This window comes from Panthera uncia, chromosome C2, assembly GCF_023721935.1.
Source record: "Panthera uncia isolate 11264 chromosome C2, Puncia_PCG_1.0, whole genome shotgun sequence".
NCBI classification, from domain to species: domain Eukaryota; kingdom Metazoa; phylum Chordata; class Mammalia; order Carnivora; family Felidae; genus Panthera; species Panthera uncia.
This window is the reverse complement of record NC_064810.1, coordinates 96,223,773-96,245,437: the sequence shown is the minus strand read 5'-3', so window position 1 is coordinate 96,245,437 and position 21,665 is coordinate 96,223,773. Positions and strand designations below refer to the sequence as shown.

The window sequence follows — 21,665 nt, the reverse complement described above, 5'->3', positions numbered from 1 at the left end:
CGTGGCCACCAGGAACCTGTTTCCAGTTTGACACGGATATAATATACAAAAAGTTCAATCATAGATGCACGTAAGTTTACTATTATTCAGATACTCCTTCTTCGTGAAGTAAAAATTTATTTAATTTCATAAGCAAAGCCCTGAACCAAAGGCTTATAGAATCTAGACAACAGAGTACTGGAACTATTGACTGTTTATTCTAAATTCAGTATTTTGCAGATGAGAAAACATAGACCAAGAGAGTTTAAATGATCTGCCCATGAACAAACAACTAGTTACTCAATGAAATAGGTCTGTATGCTGGATATTGGGACCTTGGCACCAGTGCTTGCTTGAAAGATCCTGCCATGTAAATAAAAGGATGAAAGGTCTCTTAGAGTAAGACTCCCTCACCAGATTTTCCTGAAAATGTAAACAAGTATTTACTGAACGCAGACTAACTGACAGGTACACACTAATGAGCTTCAGACCTAAAAGACTGGTATGGGCATGACACTTTATAAGAGCTGTAGACAGCTTGGACAGCAGTTCCATAGGAATAACTAGACTAGAACAGTATATGAATGAACCATAGGCCACAACGGGATACAACCATACACCTCGAAAAATGACCAGCACCAAACAAACAAACAAACAAAAAGCCCCAAAGATACCAGGCACTGGCAAAGATGGAGGGCAACTAGAACTCATACATTGCAGGAAGGTGTGGAAGCTGTGCAGTCACTTTGCAGACAGCGTCTGGCGGTATGTTTATAAAGATAAATATACACATAGCAATCTAGCCAGCCCGGCCCCAGGTATTTACCCAAGGAATTAAAAACTGATATTCAAACAAAAACCCATTTGCAAATGTTTCTAACAGATTTAGTCGTAATTGTCAAAAGCTAGAAATCAGCAGGATGTTCTTCAACAGATTAATGGATAAACTGTACATCAGGATGATGAAATTCTGGCCCACAATAAAAAGGAATGGATTTTGATTCACCGAAGAGCATGGATGGCTCTTACATGTATTTTGCTAAATAAAGGACACACAAGGCTACATTATTGTATGATCTCACTTACATGACATTCAGAAAAAGGCAAACGTATAAGGACGGAAATGGATCAATGGTTGCCTTGTGTTGGAGAAGAAGTGTTGACTATAAAGGGGAAGCAAGAGGGAATTTGGAGCTGATGGAACTGTGCTGTTTGGTGCTATGATGAATATTTGACTCCAGGCATTTGTAAAAATCCATAGAACTGTACACAAGTTTATGCTATTCAATTTTTTAAAAGTACTCAGGATGTGGACATAACCCAGGGAATGGCAGAGCTACTCTAATGGAGGTAGGAAAGAAATGAGCACCATGGCCTCAGAAACTTTGGAGAAAAAGTTTTTGACTAGATACTGTAGGCTAAAGATAAAAAACACTACATACAAATAATGCACTCTAGTTGGTAAATTTGTTTCTCACAGTAATATTAGTTTGAAATTCTGGAACAACTGTACACACACACACACATACACACACACACACACACACACGGACTGATAAATGAGTAAATATATCATAGATAATGAGAGCCAGGATTCTCATTGTAGGTGAAAGTAACCACAAATAAGCAAAGAAAGGATGTGATGCTGGTTTGGGGTCAAGTAGGAGTGTACTTCATGTTTACCTCAATGGATACCCAGGTATATAGATACAGAAATAAATTTGGCTATATGAGTATAGTGGTAAGTACACATACATATATTTCCTACATGTTCTCTGAGATGACCTAGGCTCTGTGGTACCTGTGTAGCCATGAGCACCTCTATAATCTAGATCTTGGTTTCTTAATACCATTTTCAAAAAAAAAAGGAATCAAGATTACTTGGAGAAGTTATTTCTGGGCTAGGGCACAGAAATGCATGTTGGGTGCCAGAAAATGAAGGTATATTAAAAGCAAACAAATCAACAAACAAAAAAGGATGAGGATGCATTGAAAGAAGAGGGGAGTCAACCTGAAACAGCTCTCAGGGGTCAAGGCAGGAACTATTTGAGTCACAAAATAAATAACAATAGTGTTCAATATTAATTAAAAAATGCATATCCATGAGTCCACACAAATAAACAACTGAATAAACAAATGAAAGGGGAAGTAGGGATATTCTTCCTTGAAGAATTCTAATTAATAAATATAGAAGAAATGAAGGAAATAGAAAATCACTAGTTATTCTGCTGCTGGAAAATTCCACAGGTAAATACTAAAATTAGTAGAGGAGAGTTTAGGTAAAAAGAAGATTTTGTATCATCTCAAGGCATCTCCCCTAAAACATTTATTAATCACTCTGATATGAATGTTTGTGCCCCCTCTCAAAATTCATGTGTGAAAATCCCAATACATAATGTGATGGCATTAAGGGTGGGGTCTGTGGGAGGTAATTAGGTCATGAAGGCACAGCCCACATGTGGGACTGATGCCCTTATAGAAGAGTTCCGAAAGAGCCATGTGAGGACACAGCCAAATAGATGCCTCCAGGAAGCAGGTTATCACTAGGCTCTGAGTCAGCCAGTGTCTTGACCTTGGACTTCCGACCTCCAGAATTCTAAGAAATACATTTGTTGTTTACAAGGCATCCAGTTTATGTTATTCCATTGCAACATCCCAAATGGACTAAGAAAGAAGCTGGTACCAGAAGTGGGGTGCTGCTAAAAATGTGGAAGCAGCTTTGGAACTGACTGACTGATGATGGGTAGAAGCTGAAAAGGGTTTAAAGTTCATACTAAAAAAACCTTATATAGCTGTGAAAGAAACTTTAAAGGCAATTCCAGTGAGGACTCAAAAAAGAGGAGAACTGAGGAAAAGCCTCAGTCTTCTTACAGAATATCTAAGTAATCCTGAACAGAGTATCAGTAGAAATAGGATGGTAAACACCATTCAGCTGAGGTTTCAAATGGAAATAAGGAACATGTTATTGGACAGTGGAGGAAAGGCAATTTTAATTAATAAAGTTGCAAAGAACTTGGCTGAATTGTGTTTGTGTCCTAGTGTTTTATGTAAGATAGAACTTAAGAGGGATGAAATTAGTTATGTGGCTAAGGCAATTTCTAAGCAAAGTATTGAAGGAAAGGCTTGGATTCTCTTGACTGCTCATAGTAAAACGCAAGGGTGAAATGACTTAAAGACAGAATTATTAGTCAAAAGAGAAACAAAACTTAAATATTTGGAATATTATCAGAATTTACACATTGAAAAGAATGAGAGGGCCTATTCAGGAGAGAACAGGAAGTGTATGGCCAAATGGTCATCTGATAGGAAGATTAGCCATCTAAATAGAAGCCACATTTTCCACTGTCAGAGACAATGGAAAAATGACCTCCAAAGGCAATTCAAAAATCATCGAGGCTATACCTCCCATCCCAGGCAGAGAAAGCTGCAGGCCACACAGCAGGGAGACCCCATTAGAGCAATGCCCAGTGAACCTCTAGGGGCAAGGATGCCCCTGTAACACCAAGCTAGCCAAGCCACATGATTCCCACCCAAGAAAGTCACAAGCATGTGACCCCACACAGAACCATCATAGAAATGGGGCCACCCAAAGCCATGGGGGCAAAGCCACCCAGAGCCTTGGGGTCCCAGCCTTGCCTAGTAAAGCTGTGGGGGCACTGCCTCAGTGTGTGTGAAAGGCAGGACCCCTGCTCTAGTGTGCCTGGAAGGTGGGACCTCTATCTCAGTGGGCCCTGGAGTGCAGAGCATCAATGGAGAGGCTAATTCTCAAGACTTAAGGTTAAATAGAATTTGCTTTATTGGGTTTTAGACTTGCTTAGAATCTGCTACTCCTTTCTTCTTTCCTATTTCTCTCATTTGGAATGGAAATATCTATCCTATGCCTGTCCCACCATTGTACTTTAGAAGCAAATAACGTGTTTGATTTCATAATTTCATAGTTAGAGAACAATTTGCCTCAGAATGAATAATACATTGAAACTCACTCATATCTGACTTAGATGATATTTAGATGAGACTATGAACTTTAGACTTGAGATGATGCTACAATAAGTGAAAATCTGGGGCTCTTAGAATGGAATGAACATATTTTGCATATGAGAAGTTCATGAACCTTGTTGGGGCCAGGGCAGAAAGCTCTGTTCTGAATGTTTCAAGTGTTGTAACCCTAACTCCAAAGTGATGGTATCAGGAGGTGGGCCTTTGGGAGGTGATCAGGTCATACGGACAGAGCCCTTATGAATGGGATTAGCACCCTTGTAAAAGAGATCTGAAAGAGACCCCTTGTCCCTTCTGCCATGTGAGGACACAGTGAGAAGATGGCCATCTATGAACCAGGGAGCTGTCTCTCTCCAGATACTGCATCTGCTGGCACCTTTATCTTGGAATTTCCAGCCTTAAACACTGAAAAATGAGTGTTTGTGTTTATAAGCTACCTGGTCTATGGTATTCTGTATAACAGCCCAAGACCTTAATTAAAAAAGGAAAAGAAGGAGTGTGCAGCGGAGCAATTCAGTGAGCACCACGTTAACCATGGGCTCAGGGTTAACATCCTGGTAATAAGATGCACTGACAGCATGATCCCGTGATACCACACTGAGAAGGGCACATCCTCTCTGTGTTATTCTTCCTCAAAATGCATAACCTCAATCTAATTATGAAAAGGCATCAGATAGACCCAAGTTGAGTATATTCTATAAAAAATCTGGCAAGTACTCTTTAAAAATGTCAGGGTCTTGAAAGACAAGAAAAGACTGAGGAACTATAATGGATAAGGAGCTATGACAAAAAAGGCAATGTGAGATCCTGGATTGGATCCTGAAGTAGAATAAGGACAACAGTAGAAAAACTGGTGAAATCCAAATGAAGTCCGTAGTTTAGCTAATAATATTGTACCAACGTTAATTTATTGGATTTGATACGTGCACTATGGATATGTAAGATGTTGCCATTATGGGAAGCTGAATGAATGATATGTGGGAAATCTTCATACTGTTTTACAACTCTTCTGTATGCCCTATTTCGAAATAAATTTTTTAAAAAATTGCCACATGAAAAACAGTTAAAGGGGCATGGGGGGCATATATTAACCTGTCAAACAGAAACTTCAAGGAAGACATGAGGGCTGATTTCAAAAATCTGAAGGAATGCCACGGAGAGGAGGAATTCAAGTTGCTCTGTATTGGCTTAATTGGTAGAATTGAGACCACGTTTAGAAACCAGTCAGAAACAAATTACAGCTCACTAGGAGATACTACAACAGGCAGAATGTTCCAAAAATGGAATGGGCCATTCCAGGAGATAGTTTTGTATGAATGAAGGTGAAGCAAGGGCTTAATGACCCCTCCTCAGGTACATTCTAGACTGGTCCTCCAACACCTTGCTCCTCAAAATGCAGAATTACCTACACAAATATCAGCTGAGAGCTGTTAGAAATTCAGAAATGCAGAGTGCCAGGCCCCACCCAGACCTACAGAAGAAGAATCTGTATCTTGCCACAGTCGGCAGGTGATTCATCGGCACAATGAAGTGTGAACAGTACTACTATAGGGCAAAGTGAGCCTTTAAAGGTACCTCCCAATACAGATCTTATACGACCATAAAACAACTATGAATGACTCTAACATATAATTAGTAATAATTTTAGTCCAATATTTAATAGCTTGACTTTTAAACAATTTATGAAATGTCACAGGTAATGATATACTCTTTGAGTAAAATAATTGAATACTGTTAATAACACTATAATATTAAAGGTATAATTAAAAGTAGATTCTGAAAAATAGAGCCTCACAAGTCTATGCTAATGTAAAAAATGAGAGCAATACCTTTTCAAAGTAATCTTTCATTTATTGCATTATTTTTGCTATTATTCTTAAATTCTATACCATATTTGTGTCTTTTTCTCACATACACATTTGTATTTTTTATAGCAAACTCTAAATGAATGATACATCACATACATAAATAAAATTTAAATCCTTATTAGAACAGTAGAAGCTTCATAGGGATTTAATATTGCTTTAAATTTATTTATGCAAATGTGAAGCACACATATAAAACTGCTACAAAAAAGCATGTCACACAAGCCAGGAACATAAACAGCTTTTATATTTCTTATTAATAATGCAAAATTTCAGAAAATACCTTCTGTGTTTTTTAAGCCATAATTTTTCCATATACGAAAGACTGTCTTCTTTAAATTCAATATTGAGTGGTTCTCTCCAAATTTTCAGATTAGTTTGTACTTCACATTCTCCCAATGAGTCTATAAAAATAAGTATAATGTGCAAAATTAATGTAAACTTGTCTATAAATTACCATGTCTCTCAAGATATACCAGTCACCAATTTTAAAGCAAATATGCTTTGATATTTATCTATGTAATCAATAGTTCTAGGCTTAATAAATGCACAAGTATTAAATGTTAGCAATTTATTAAAGGACTGTATAGACACTTTTCTTCAATAATCCCTTGAAATGAAAGAATCTTATGATTCATAACATTTTTAAAAGCAACTAATTATTTTAAATGATAAAGATAAATACAAGCAGATTCATTATATATTCTATAAATGCACACACACATAAAGGTATGTATCATAGCCACTGACAATAATATTTACACATTATGGGAAATGGAAAATAAATAACTCAGAATGGCACCTGGAGGAGACAACTGTCCTCATGAATTTATATCTCCATGGCAATTCACTTCCAGATGCTTAAGATGTTTCTGAAGTACTACTAAATTAAAACCATTATTCAGAGATATTTAAAACTGATGGAGCTTTTTGGGAAATAAAGCAGTATAAATCCAGGATTACCAGTCTTTCCACCCTCTTAGATACTACCCATCTCTCCAAACTGACCATCCTGTTGGAGGAGAAGAAAGAGAAGTAGTAAGGATGGGAAAAATTATTTTTGAAGACTGAAACTAGAGAACAGTCCCAACCTCATACCATAGCCTTTAGTGAATAGCTTCCAGAAATAGCCTAATACCAGCAAGAGAAATAAACCAAAAGAATGTAAGTCACACTGTCCCTATTCTCCCCACAAAGTAGAGCTGTGTTGAAGAAAGCAATCGGAGGAAATTCTGAGAAACACCATCAGAATGCACTAAACTGAAAGAAAAGAAGTTAAGGACATGAACAAAAGGAGATCCCTCCACTACAGGTCCCCCTTTCCAGGGCAAAACAAAGTATTTCTTGACAGGATAGCTGAAACTAAAAATGAGGACTCGCTTTTTTGTTTATTTGTTTAGTCATAGAGAAGAGCCACTGTGCTTGAGAGATGATCCCCTAGATCTGTCAGGTGATGAGTAGGAAGAAGGTATAGCATCTGGCCTGGGATTCACCCTTCTCCCATTATCAACGGTACATTCCCAGGAAATAAAGATGGTGGGTGACCAGGGTTAGTTTGCTTGTTAAGATGTTAAGAACGGGGCACCCGGCAAATAGATTAATGATATGTATGGAGAATATTATCTGTTTAATGCATTTAACAGGATAGCCATTGTTTAGAATTGCCTATAGCAAACAAATCTAGAACACATGGATCTATGAAACTCATCTCCCTTGAAAAGTGCCACATACGTAACTTAGGTTTTGGTTTGCTCCCTCGTTTCATGGTTCTCTAGCTACCTTTTGTGAGAATTTGTGTGAGATTCCCCTTTGTTCATATTAGCGGGATGTTGGGTGTTTTTCTCAATAGACAGTGCCAAACTCTTAAGGTGAACATATGTTTTGATGTGTTTGATGAGGTGTTTGAGGAACAGCCAGGCAGCCAGTGGAGCTGAAACAGAGTAAGCCAGGATGGGAGTAACAGGAAGTGAGATCACAGAGATAATGGACTTCAGATTACATTGAACCTTCTAGGCCACTGTAAGAACATGCCTTCCACACACTGAAGGAAATGAGCCTTGGGAGTTCACATAAAATGAATTCAAGTTAGTAATCAATAACAGAAATAACTAGAAAACTTGGGAATTCAAAACGTGTTACTAAGCTAAATGGCCAAGAAGCATATAAATAGATTCTCAATAACACTTGTATTGAGTTACACAGAGTAAATATACCATTTTATCTCTAACGGACCAACAAAAATTTAAAAATCTGACAAAGTGTTGATGATAACAGGAGGCAACCAAACCTCTTAAATACTGCAGGGAAGTATAAGCCAATATAAAACCTTTGGTAAATAATTCAGTTTTATCTAGTATAGTCGAAGACATATACATCCCATGACCCACCTATTTCAATCCCAGGACCAGACATCCTAGAAATGTGTGCACATGCATAGCAGGAGACCTGTACAAAAATATCCATAACGGCATTGTTTGTAATGGAAAAATGGGAATCAACTCCCCAAACCATCAACATTTAAACAAATAGTGGTATTTGCATATAAAAGAAAACTATCAAATAGTAAAAATGAATAAAATACAACTATGCACATCTTCAAGGATAAATCTCAGTAAATAATAGTGAGTGAAATAAACAAGGTGCAAAAGAATACATATACTAGCTTTCTGCTTGCTACATCCAAATTTAACAATATATTGTTTAGAGATACACATATGCAGTAAACCATGAGGAAATTAAAAAAAAAAGAAGAAGAAGAAATACTCAATCCAGATCAGTAACAATCTCTTAGGAGAAAAGAAGAGAAAGAATGGTGCTTACTGCTTTGTTTTTCTCCATAAGCTATACAAATTTTGTAAATATTTATTTTTCTGTATCCATTTAATGTCTTGGAAAAAGAAAAGCATTTATAAGCATATACATATAATAAACACATAGTCATATATAATACTCTGGGGCAAAAAAAAAATCACTTCTATCAACAAAAGTCCTCATCTTAATGATTTCTCCTGAGCAACCACTGACACAACATTTCTGCATTTATAAATTTATTTTAAGGTAACTGTACAAGTAAATGAATAGCCGATATGGTGATCATAACTTATTTTACAATAGTGAGAATCAGAAACAAAATATCCATCAAAAAAAATTCTGATTAAATACATAATGGCATACAGAATATTATACAACAGTTACAATTATAATTGATGTATAATTGCATTTATATGTAAAGTCATCCGTGACAGAATCTAAGCAAAAAAGTTACAAGTAACATATATAGTGTCACCCCATTTATACTTGTGTGTGTTTGTGCCACTGCGTCTATTGAAAAATATGTAACAACATGTTAACATTGATTATCTCTAGATGGTTGGATTGGGTTATTTTCACTTTCTTCTTGGTTAACTTTTTGTTCTAACCAAATCATTTAAAATAATCATTATATTATTCTTATAATGTAGTTATATCCACTATGAAATTTTTTTTCTTCTTTGACCTTATCTGATTTATCAGATCAGTCCTTTTATTATTTTAAGCTCTATGTCTTTCAAAGTAGACAATCAGAAAGGTACGTTTATAGAAGACTTAGTCCCTTTCAGAGTAGAAAAGTTAAAAATACATCAAAATATGAAAGTTCATATAAGAAGCACATAAAATAACATAGGCAATGAAAGTTATATTAAGGTACATGCTACAAAGAGAGTATATAAATAAAATCTTGGAAATATTAACAAAATTGATGTAGCATGAACAAGTGTGGGGAAAAATATTTCAAGGAGAACATTACTCAGCAAAAACTCCAATTCTAATTGGAAGGTGGTATGTGATACCTTGACATAAAGAATGAATAATCAGGAGAATTCCTGCCCTGAAAAAAAAATGAAATAAAAATAATAAAATTGGATACTGTCAATGAAGAGGAAAGCTGATTGAAATTTATTACCTAACATTTTATTTTCAGTGAAAAGCTATTAGAAGTCTCTATAAGATTCTGAGTAATAAAATTAATAAACCAAATACTCTTAAAAGTATGATGTTCCTCAAGAGACATCAGGAAATGTAAAGCAGAGACAGTATGCACCTCAGTCATCCAATTTTCGATATCTAGAATGTGGGTGCAAAAATCATCAAGGAAAAATAAAAACAAGAAATATCCCCTCAAACAGAAAAGAAATAAGATAAATCTTAAGTTTATAGGAATTCTTGAAATATATTTTTTCAAGACACATATAAAAAAAGTTATTTACTTCTTTATCTCACAGATCCTCTTGTTTTATGTATAATTACAGCTCAATAAAGGAACGGTTGTCCTGACAAAACTTTCTTCCAGGAGTTGGGGAGCTGAAAGCATTCAATTCTCCACTCATCTGACAGTCTGAATTTACACAGGAAACAAATGCAAATCTCCCCAGTGCTCAGGTCAGGGTTCCATAAATATTAAACCACTAACCGCTGGTTGTACCGTGAATACTCCTTTAAGGAGTTATATCGAACTGTTATCCCAGTTCTAATAGTTTTTGAACACTGCAGTTATACTCACAGAGAATGGAGATAAATAAAACAAACTCAGCTTTATTTTAGAACATTCATTTTATAAAAATAGCTGTACCTGCTTTTGCCGCACGTAAGTTCTGACTCTCGTTGTCATCATGGTGTCCAGTTCTCCATTGATTTAAAGCTTCCTGAAAGGACTGGGAAGAAGCCTCTTCATCAAATGACCCTTCACACAGGAGCCTATCTCTTGGATTTGAACATTCTGCTCTTTTTGTGGTTGGAACGTCTACCTAAACCAATTAAAAGTCCATCTAAGTGTGTTTTACTAAATTTTCTGTATCTTAAAATACAGGCAGCGTTAATTATCAGGCATTTTGAATCATAGATTACTTTTAAACTTAAAATGGAATGTTTTTAATTTGTACTTATTTATATGCTTTACTGATTTCTTTAAAACTGTATCAGCAATTATAAATGGTCTCTTCAAAAATTGTTAAAAACTAGAGCTTTCAACTGAGGATTTATCATCATGTCATTTACCAGTGTTCTCCCTGGAAGGCGGCATAGCCATGAATCTCACTCCTCTACTCCTCCAATCTGCTCTCTGCAACCCCTTCACAGGAGAGAGAGATTTTTTTAATGCTTATTTATTTTTGAGAGAGAGACAGAGAGAGAGACAGAGCGTGAGCAGGGGGGGAGCAGAGAAAGAGAGGGAGACACAGAATCGGAAGCAGGCTCCAGGCTCTGATCTGTCAGCACAGAGCCAGACGCAGGGCTCGAGCCCACGAGCCTTCAAGTTGTGAGATCATGACCTGAGCAGAGCCACCCAGGCGCCCCTAGAGCAGTTTTTTTTTTTAATATGTGAATCTGATCATGTCACTCCTATGTTCAAAACCTTCCAATGACTCTATGAAACTCTTATGAAGCCTCCTACTAGGACCTACAAGACCATAGGGACCTCATAACCCTTGTTTGTTTGTTTGTTTGTTTGTTTGTTTTTACTTCACTTCCTTCAATTCCTACTTCATTCCACTGGGCTGTAGCCAAATTTACATTCCTGCAGCTCCTGGAGCCCATGAAGCACACTCTGCTTGAGGGGCCTGCCCTAGCCATATCTAACACTTGGAATGATACTTCATATTTTCACATAGCCATTGCACTCATTTCAGCTGGTCTCTGTTCAGCTGTCACCTACTCAGAGAATAGGTGATGACCCTACAAATATACCCCCTTGGTGTCCCCCAGTTTCAATTCCCTTATTTGCTATATTTTTCTCCCAACAGCATCTCTGTGTGAATTTACTCTGTATGTTTATTTATTGTCTGTCTCTTCCCATTAGAATGTAATGAGATCCAGCCCTTTGTCTTTTTCTTCAGTGCCAAGAACAGTGCCTGGCACGAAATAGATGCTCATTAAAAGTCAGTTGAATGAACGAACAAATTAATTAATGTATATGAAACATTGCATGCTTCTTAGCATAATGATGAGGAAAGGGTGAATTCCGTACAAAATAGAGATCCTCTGTGAACACACAGAAGAAAATAAAGGCAGCATTTGGCAGTTATCCAGTCAATCAGAGAAAACAGCCAAATTAAGAAAATAAAGCAAAATAAAGTCCACACCGATGCTGAATTAGCAACGTGGATTTACCTACACTGAGCAAACTACTAAATCTCCATTGTGTATCTTCTAGATACAAAAGTAGAATCCTCTATGTTCACCCCTTAATTGCAAAATAAACGGGAAGACTGCTAGAGTATAATTGAGAAAAGAGTATTAAATATGTGTCCAAAATTTTAAATATTAACAAAAAGCATCTGGGAGTCTGAAGACACTGTGCCAGCTCCTGGCCACAGAAACACAGGTTAAAAAGTCCACAATAGAAACAGGTGCTAGAAATGGGTATTTAATTCAGATAAACACGATTTTTACAGGCAAAAGGTGGCAGGGATAGTATTCCAGAGACAGGAAATGGTATATATGCTAAAACATGGAGTCAAACAGCACAGTGGCATGGAATTGTTAGCAGTTTTCACTGCAATAGTAAAAATTAAGATATGAGTAAATATAAAGTGTAAAATGTACTCTGGGGCAGATCGTAAAGGATCCTGCTGCCAGACAGAGGAAATTAGACTTACACATAATGAAAACACAAAGCCACAGAAGAGTCCTACACAGTAGTGTGGCAGAAAGAGAAATTAAGGATTAGTGAGTTTGGATGCAAGGGAACCAGTTAAAATGTTACAGCTAATTGGTAATATCTATCAACATTACAAATGTATGACCCTCTTCAACTAGGAATTTCAGGATTTTATCATATGGATACACACACAAACACGCACACACATGTGCAAAACAGTATTTTTCAAAATTATTCTTTATGCTATAGTTTGCTCTGGCAAAAAACCCAAATAGCATAAATGTTGGTCAGTGGAAATTATATATTTTAATTTAAAATTTTAAAATTTAAATTTTTAGATTTTAAAGTCATTTTAATATCTAATAAATGGGGTGTTTTGTAACCACTATATGGAATGAGAAGGCTATAGAATGTACCTATATAAAAAAAATCACATTGTTAAGTGTAGAAAGTATATTTTCAGAGCAGTGTCTAACATATTAATATTTGTGTAAAGAAATACATAAAAACAAAATTGGAATCATTATTGACTTCTAGAAAGGGAGAGAATGAAATCCATTTTCCACGTTATAAGCCTATTGCACTTCAAGAAAAAGCTAATTTCAGTATTTGGAATAGAAATGAGGATACTTCGAAGTAACCAAATATTCAAGACAGCTTTTAGATGCTAAACTATATGAGACATGGTAACCAACTGGACATGCAGAGGAAGAAGAAAAGGGACTACAGAAGATCAGAGCTCTTGGCTCACCTGGAAAGCTAGAAGATATGCTGTCACCCATGGTGACATCTATATAGGTTTCAGAGGCGAGGTAAATTTAGTGTGAAGATAATGAATTTTAGGGACACCTGGGTGGCTCCGTTTGTTAAGCTTCTGACTTTGGCTCAGGTCATGATCTCGCGGTTCGTGGGTTCTAGTCCACGTCAGGCTCTGTGCTGACAGCTCAGAGCCTGCAACCTGCTTCCGATTCTGTGTCTCCCTCTCTCTCTCCACCCCTCCCCTGCTCGCTCGCTCTCTCTCTCTCAAAAATAAACATTAAAAAATGTAAAAAAAGAAAATATTGAATTTTAGAAGTGAGAATCCAGTAACCAGTATGTGAGTGTATGTATTTGTACTGCACTAATGAAGAAACCCTGAAATCTCAGTGCTTCCTACAAAATGGTTTAAATATGCAGTGATTCCAGGAAGTCTCCAGGGCAGCTCCTTTCCAACCAATGAATTGGAGACATAAGACATTTTTATTTTACAGCTAAGCCTTCGGAATACTTGGGTTCCTCACAGTAGTGGCAGGATAACAAAAGTCAGAGGATTGGACATTGGCTTTTAAATGTTTGAGCCCAGGGTACCTGGGTGGCTCCGTAGGTTGAGTGTCCAACTTCGGCTCAGGTCATGAGCTCCCGGTTTGTGAGTTCGAGCCCCGCGTCAGGCTCTGTGCTGGCAGCTCGGAGCCTGGAGCCTGCTTCGGACTCTGTGTCCCCCTCTCTCTGCCCCTCCCCCACTTGTGCTCTGTCTCTCTCTGTCTCTCAAAAATAAATAAATAAATAAATAAATAAATAAATGTAAAAAATAAAAATAAATAAATGTTTGAGCCCAGAACTGCCCTATGCCACTTGCACTCAGAGCCCAACACGACTCTGCCCAGTTCTGAAGAGACTAGGAAATTTGAAAGAGCACATGGAACCCAGTGCTGTGTATTCATTATCCCTCTAAGCCACATGATATCCCTGCAAGATATGTTATACTATCCCCACTTTCTAGATGAAAGACCACATTTTAACAAACTCCCCCAGTGCTTCTGATGTTTGTTATAGCTAGAGAACCACTGTTCTTTGGCCCAGAAGGGCATCAAGCACATAAAGGAATTATCTCTTCAGTGTGTGCACCGAGTCCAGCTGCACACCCAAGGCTTGAGAGTAGTGACGTCCAACCAGAAGTACTCACATCACGATTACTGAGCAGTTGTTAAAACCACACCTCTGGACCCACCCAAAAAGGGGCTGACCTTGGTCATGTGTGTTTCTTTAACGTTTTTCCAGCTAATTCTAATGTACACATCTGGATAAAATCATTGAATTGACAGCTTTTAAGTTAGGACAAGAAGTGGAAGACCTTCATAGCATATACATCACCTATGGGGACAAGAGGAGTAAGCTTTCTAGTAGGGCTAGATACTTAGTTCCTCTCTGCCTCTGTCGTCCATTAAATGGGGAAATAATAATGGAAAACTTATATGATTATTGTGATTATTGGATAAATTAAAATATTAAGCACAATGACTAGTGTAAGGTTGTTAGCTGTTCATTTATCACCATTTTTGTTGAGAAGATAAATTAGATAAAATGGCAGGCATGAAGGAGAAACCCTCAAAACCACAGCCTCTGTGTAGTGGCTAAAAGCAAGTAATTTGGAGACAGCCTAAATTTAAATCTAAGTTCCACTATCAATGGAACTTAGGCAATTTATAAAAACTGATCTTTGTCACTATTTTCTCATCTGATTAAAAAAAAAAAAGAAAGAAAAATTAAGAAAGGACAAAAAGAGAGAATACCTGAGGGGCTCAGTCAGTTAAGCATCTCACTTCGGCTCAGGTCACAATCTCACAGTTCATGGGTTCGAACTCTGAGTTGGGCTCTGTGCTGACAGCTCAGAACCTGGAGCCTGCTTCTGATTCTGTGTCTCCCTCTTTCTCTTTCCCTCCCCTGCTCACACACACTCTCTCTCTCTCAAAAATAAACATTAAAAAATTAAAAGAGAGAGCGAGAAATAGAGAATACATGTAAAATATATAGAACAGTACCTGGCACATAGTCAGTCCTCAACACATTACTGTTATAATAATGAAGCTAAAACTTGTTCAGTGATTCTTCACAATCACCTGTGACAGGTCTACTAGAAAGTAAAATCGATGTAAAAACACCTACTTTCCTGGACAGTTCAAACACTGTTTCTTTGTTGGGAGAGAGGTCCTACTAGCATAACGCATGTTTTCTTTCATGTTCTGTAGGCATGGGTTTGGAACTCAACAAACTGAAGTTCAAGCCTGACTCTATCACCAAGTAACAGATGGGTGACTTTCACCAAGTTTCTCACTATTTCTGAACTACAGTGGAAACAAAGGTGAGTGGCATCTATAAGAGTGAGGATAATTACAGAGATTCAAGTTTGAGGAAGCTTGTTTCTCTAAAGAATCAATACAAGTCTAATATAAAATACAGAACTGAGCTGATGAAAACTTACCTAGTACATCATGGGATCAGTAGCCAATCTGAATAATGACTAAGAAATTGGCATGAATCCAATTGTAAATAAGTATAAATTGCCTGTCATCTAAAACTTGGCAATGTTTTGTATTTTTAGCCTCTCTGAAATCCTGACTACAATAAAATTGTTATATTGCATTTTGTGTGTGTGTGTGTTTCTCCCAAATATTCATTTCCTGACATGGTGGAAATGCCCAGAAAGCAACATGGTCAAAGAATCATTCATAAAAAAAAATCACTATTCAGTGGAATCAAAGTAGTCCCCTTAAAAGGATTTTTACAGTCAAGATATTTTTCATTTGTAAAAAGAAACAAATTCAAACATTAAATAACAATGTGGTAAAATAATCTGCAAAACTCCATAGCTCTAGCTACGTCTATAACTGACAGTCTCCATGATCATGTATGACATGAAAATGTCTACTATATTTTACTTAGCTTACCTCAGAATTGCTCCCCTGCAGAGGAAGAGATCTGGGTTTATGCTGACTTTTACTAATCTCTTTTACAGAATTATTCTCCCCTTTCTGTTCATCTGGATTAATATCCTTGATAAACCGATGGGCAACATCCAATACATTGGATAATATTTGAGATTTTGCCTGTTAAAAAAGGAGCAAAATATGACTTAAAAGACTAATACGTCAGCCTAAGTAACTTAGATACATTAAATCATATTTTTATTATTCTAGGATTAGTAAAATTCAATACATTTAATATTTCAAAACACAAATTAATATTGATATCATCCAATATAATAGTGATAACTGCCATCTATTGAGGGGCTAGTTTGTGCTCTTATTACCCTGAGGATCTTAAAAACATGTCATTTAATCCTCACATCAACTCTGAAGCATAACTATTTTTGCCTCTGTTTTAAAGGTAGAGGAATAAAAGCTCTGATGATTTAAATAATTTAGGACTGGTCACATGGTGAGTGGGTGGCATGGTGAGCTGGGAAATGGCCCCAGGTGTGTATAATTCTAATGACTCATAGCCTTTCCCCTAGGCCAACCCCAAATAGATAGGTGTGCTATTTTGTGCACAACATAGCTAAAGAACTAAATATAGCTAATCTAATAGGAGCCTGAATAAGCAGTAATGAGCATCCCTTGTTGATAAAACATCTTTAGCAAGTATTAGGTATTCAAAAGTGCACATCAGGAAGTGCCTCTATCTGCAGGTTCCCTAGTAAACTCCAAGTTGTTCCTCATATCATATCTTTGCTCATGAGTTTTCCTTACCAAGGAGGCCTTCTCTCCTCTACCATCTTCTTTACCTGGCAGACTCCTACTTCTCCTTCTAGATTCATCCCAAGTTATTCTCAAGGTCCAGGAACCTTGCCTTGCCTTCTTCCCTCTGGCTGTGTGAGGTGCCCATCCTCTGTACCCTCTTCATACCCAAAGTAGATCTCTACCAGCTCACACAATACTGATTTTACATCACCTTTTGATATTTATCTATTACATCATACCACATAAGTTCACAAAAGGAAAAAATAACGTCTTCTTAAATATTTGTATGGAGTCTCTGTCCTCTCTTCGCCCGCAAAAGCGGTTCCCTTAAATATTTCTATGGTGATCACAGTGCCTGGCATATAACATACAGTAAAAATGAGGTGGTGGGAGGAGGGAGAGGAAGAATTGCAGAATAAAATATATAATTGAGAAAAAGATTAAAAAGAAACCTTTCCACATGCTTTCAGAGTAACTGAAAAGGAACAGACAACTCTTGGAAAGACCCTAGTCTCTGAGAGTTCTCTTATCAGCAACTACCCTGGTCTGCCCAAAGAGTCTGCAGGATTCTGGATCCCATCTGAGCTTGAACCAAACAACTGCCAGTAAAAATATTACTTTTCACCAGGATGAGGCTCTCTGAAAACCTGGTATTAGAAAACCAAGCAATAGGTCTTACTCCATTAGCAAATGTCCTCAAGACAGAGAATAACTTCAGCAAGGATTAGAAATAATTATTTTGTACCTTTCCATGGAAATATTCCTATTTTTAAATTTTCATCTAGTTACCTATTTAAATAACTAAGATTACACTGAAACTTTCCAGTTATGACCTTTTTAGATCTGTTAAAATTCACTGCAATCTCATTCTGGAATAAATCACTTACGATAAAATTAATTAGTGTTATTTCACACTGAATTAATGAATTATATATGAAAAATGACTACTGTGAGGGCAGTAGCCTGCTCAGTCAGTTACGTGTCAAACTCTTGATTTCAGCTCAGGTCATGATCTCACTATCCATGAGATCAAGCCCCGCATTGGGCTCTGTGCTGATAGTGCAGAGCCTGCTTGAGATTCTCTCTTCCCCTCTCCATCTGTCCCTCTACCACTTGCATGTATATGTATGCAGTCTCTCTCTCTCTCTCTCTCTCTCTCTCTCTCTCTCTCTCTCTCTCAATAAGTAAACATTAAAAAAAGAAAATGACCAAAGTGATCTATGATACACACACACACACACACACACACACACACACACACACACACACACAGAGAGATGTATAAATACCTGTGGCATCTGCTCCAAATTTTCCCAATGATCATCAAGAAGCCTATACAGATCTATATAATCCTTATTTTTAAAAGAAATTCAAAAATGGTAATGCTTTACCCTTACAGAAATATCTGTATTTTAACAATTTTTTTAAAAAGGTGTAATCCCTTATAAGTCTGATTTTAAATTCCCTAGAATAGAGATCTATTGATTTCAAAGATGATTAGAATGTCTAGTTTTCATTTTACACATTCTTAAAAGTAGTAAAAACAATAGTATTGATTTTATAAAAAATTATCAACACAGAATTATCCAAATATATTAACACAAAACAAAGATTATTCCTGTCCTAAAACGAATCCTGCTATTAATGTTTCGATTAATTGCTATAACATTTTCAGGTAGGATATTAAGGGACTCTGAAATGGAACACACAAAAAAATATTTCATTTTTAAATTTACTGATAAAAAATAAGATTAACATCATGGATAATTAATAAAATAAAGTGCTACAATTGATTATCTTAAAGTTCTGCTAATTTGGTAAAAATAAAATGCCAACAAATGGGAATTTTCTTTCCTAGAGTAACTTACATTTAAATATTACTTTTCTCAGAGGGGCCTGGGTGGCTCAGTCAGTAAGCATCCAACTTCGGCTCAGATCATGATCTCACGGTTTGTGAGTCTGACCCCAGCATTGGGCTCTGTGCTGACAGCTCAGAGCCTGGAGCCGCCTTTGGATTCTGTGTCTCCCTCTCTCTCTGTTCCTCCCCCACTCTCATTGTCTCTCCCTCTCTCAAAAATAAAGATTTAAAGAATGAATGAATGAATGAATAAATATAAATATTATTTTCTCAGTTATTAGAGTGGTATATGTCATCTTTCTTATTCTTTAAATATGCACAGAAAGGGAACAGATATGATCCCTATTACATAGACAAGGAAATTCAAGCTCATAATGATTATGTTAAAGCCAAATGGATACAAAATATTGGAGCTTGAGTTAGAACCAAGGTCTTCTTCCAGCCTCCTTCTCTCTTCTAAATTACACTAACACAGATAATGTGTTTTATTTTTGAATTCCTGAGACTTACAATATATTAATAGTTCTCAATAGATATGAACATTTTTCCTTCCTTTAAAAAAAACTATAATTCCAGGGGTGCCTGGGTGGCTCAGCTGGTTGGGCCAACTGACTTAGGCCCAGGTCATGATCTCACAGTTTACGAGGTCAAGCCCCACATCAGGCTCTGCACTGACAGCTCAAAGCATGGAGCCTGCTTTGGAATCTCTCTTTCTCTCTCTCTCTCTCTCTCTCTCTCTCTCTCTCTCTCTCAGAAATAAATAAAACATTTAAAAACAAATTTTTTAACTTAAAAAAACACTATAAATCTATACATAGTTGCTTATGCAGGTATTAGATTGTTTATAGTTTTTGTTTCTAACTTATTCTGCTTACTTATTTTCATGTTTTGCTAAGCACTAGGAAACTCAAGGCAAAAACAGATTCTTCTTTACTTGTGGGGAGCCATGTGAACTTTGCAAAAACAAAACTTACAAACAACAAAATGAAAAGTAATTTTCACTCTAGAAGAGTAAAATTATTGGGTAATTTTATCCTATAAAACATCTATCTCTTAAGAGGCATAAAATTTAACAACATCATTAACATTAGAAATTTACCATAGTGCTATAACATACCATTTTATAATACTTATGACTTCCTAAGTATCAGAAAAATATATCATATATATGTTAATGATTTTCAACTTCCTTTACCCAGATTAGTCTCCCATACATACTCTAGAGAAGAATCTACAACTAACTACTAGATACATCTCTCCACAAACATAGATTCTCCCTTTGACTCTGGGTGGAACTCTGTGATAGCTTAACAGAATGCAAGAAGTAGTGATGAATTTCATTTCCAGTGGCAAGGCAGTAAGAAAGTACCCCTTTTACTGTTCAGCAAGCTTCGTAAACGGATTACAGTGATGTTGGAAGTAACACATCTAAGACGGTTGTGCTACATATTAAAGTCCCCAAAACCAGAGGGAGGGGATGTTTAAAATGAGATGTTGTAGGAACATCCGTGTTGAACTCTAGGTGAGTAAAATTAAACTTTTACTCTTTTAAGCCACTGAGATTGGGCTCTTCTACTTCAGCAAGCATTACCCTAATACGTAGCTTCATATTTGGAAACTACTCCTAAATGGATATTCTGTTTCAGCTAGTGGAAGGAAGGAAGGAAGGAAGGAAAGAAGGAAGCAAGGAAGGAAAGAAGGAAGGAAAGGGAAAGATAAAATTTTTAAGTGTTTCCTATTAAAAAACACACATAAATATATTACTTCTATGTCTTGCCAAAATTTTCCTCTCTCCTTGGAAAAGCTAGCTTTCCTATTATAATTCTATTTAGCATTTTAGGTCCAGATCAAATGTCATCCAGTTGCAATGTATATTAATGGCATTATAAAAAATAGTTCAGAAGGGCAAATTATTTAATCTCTTTGAAACAAGTTTTCTTCCTCAACTAACAGCAGCAGAATTTATATATTTTCTATGTGCCCTTATAATTCCTTCCGCACATCAGTACTAGAACTTTGTTCCTCAGTGTGTAATCTATAAATCAGCAGCATCACCATCAACTGGAAACTTGCTGAAAATACAAAATCTCAGGTACCACTCAGGATCACTGAATCAGAACCTGCCATTTAATATGCAACTTGAATGCTCATTAAGGCTTAATAATCATTGTGTTAGAATAGTTACCCTCAGTTGTGTTACAATTGGTTGAATACATCTGTCCTCCCTTTTGTGATTGTGAATTCCTTGAGACAGGGGACCATGTCTTATCCTGCCTTATATACCATGCTTTATATTGCCTTCTTTTGATTCTTCTCCCTGCGGCCCTATTCTTCACACTTTGCAACTAGAACATTGCTTGACGCTGGTTAAGTACTTGAGAAATGTTGGTTGAATCAAATTTTGCTGACTTACTGAGATAAAAGTGCCTAAAAGTTCTATTTGAACATTCCTTCCATATACTCAAGCTTTCTAAGTCAATGTCAACACAGGCAAAATCAATGGCACTGTTAATAATAGCACAAAAGGGAGAATCATTTACCTCTCTAAGCCTGAGTGTTCTGTACCTATAAAACAAAGACAATATTTACCTTGCAGAACTGTTGTGAAAAATATACATCCTGTATGAAAATCACCTAGGAGAGTGATGACACAAAGTAATGCATTCAAATGATTGCTACCATTTTATCTAGATCACAATATACCACTTCTCTGTAAGTAAGAGAAATAGCTCAAACATCCAGAAAACAATCTCTATCCAATTCAGTAGGCAGAAGTGGGACTTTATGACTATGGTATAGTGAAGAGGTCAGTAAATAAGTCTATCCCCATAAGACAA

At 36.6% G+C, this 21,665-nt stretch overlaps 1 protein-coding gene across 2 annotated transcripts in view; it reads right to left on the bottom strand.

The window, feature by feature from the left end:
• Positions 1 to 21,665, bottom strand: part of ZBBX (zinc finger B-box domain containing) — a 129,129-nt gene that overhangs the window by 42,364 nt on the left and 65,100 nt on the right. For both annotated transcript variants that reach the window (XM_049628595.1, XM_049628596.1), the window contains 3 exons: positions 16,179 to 16,337; positions 10,450 to 10,624; positions 6,124 to 6,244 (listed from right to left, as the gene is read on the bottom strand). In XM_049628595.1, coding sequence (XP_049484552.1) covers positions 6,124 to 6,244; positions 10,450 to 10,624; positions 16,179 to 16,337 — 455 coding nt within the window. The remainder of the gene's footprint in view (positions 1 to 6,123; positions 6,245 to 10,449; positions 10,625 to 16,178; positions 16,338 to 21,665) is intronic.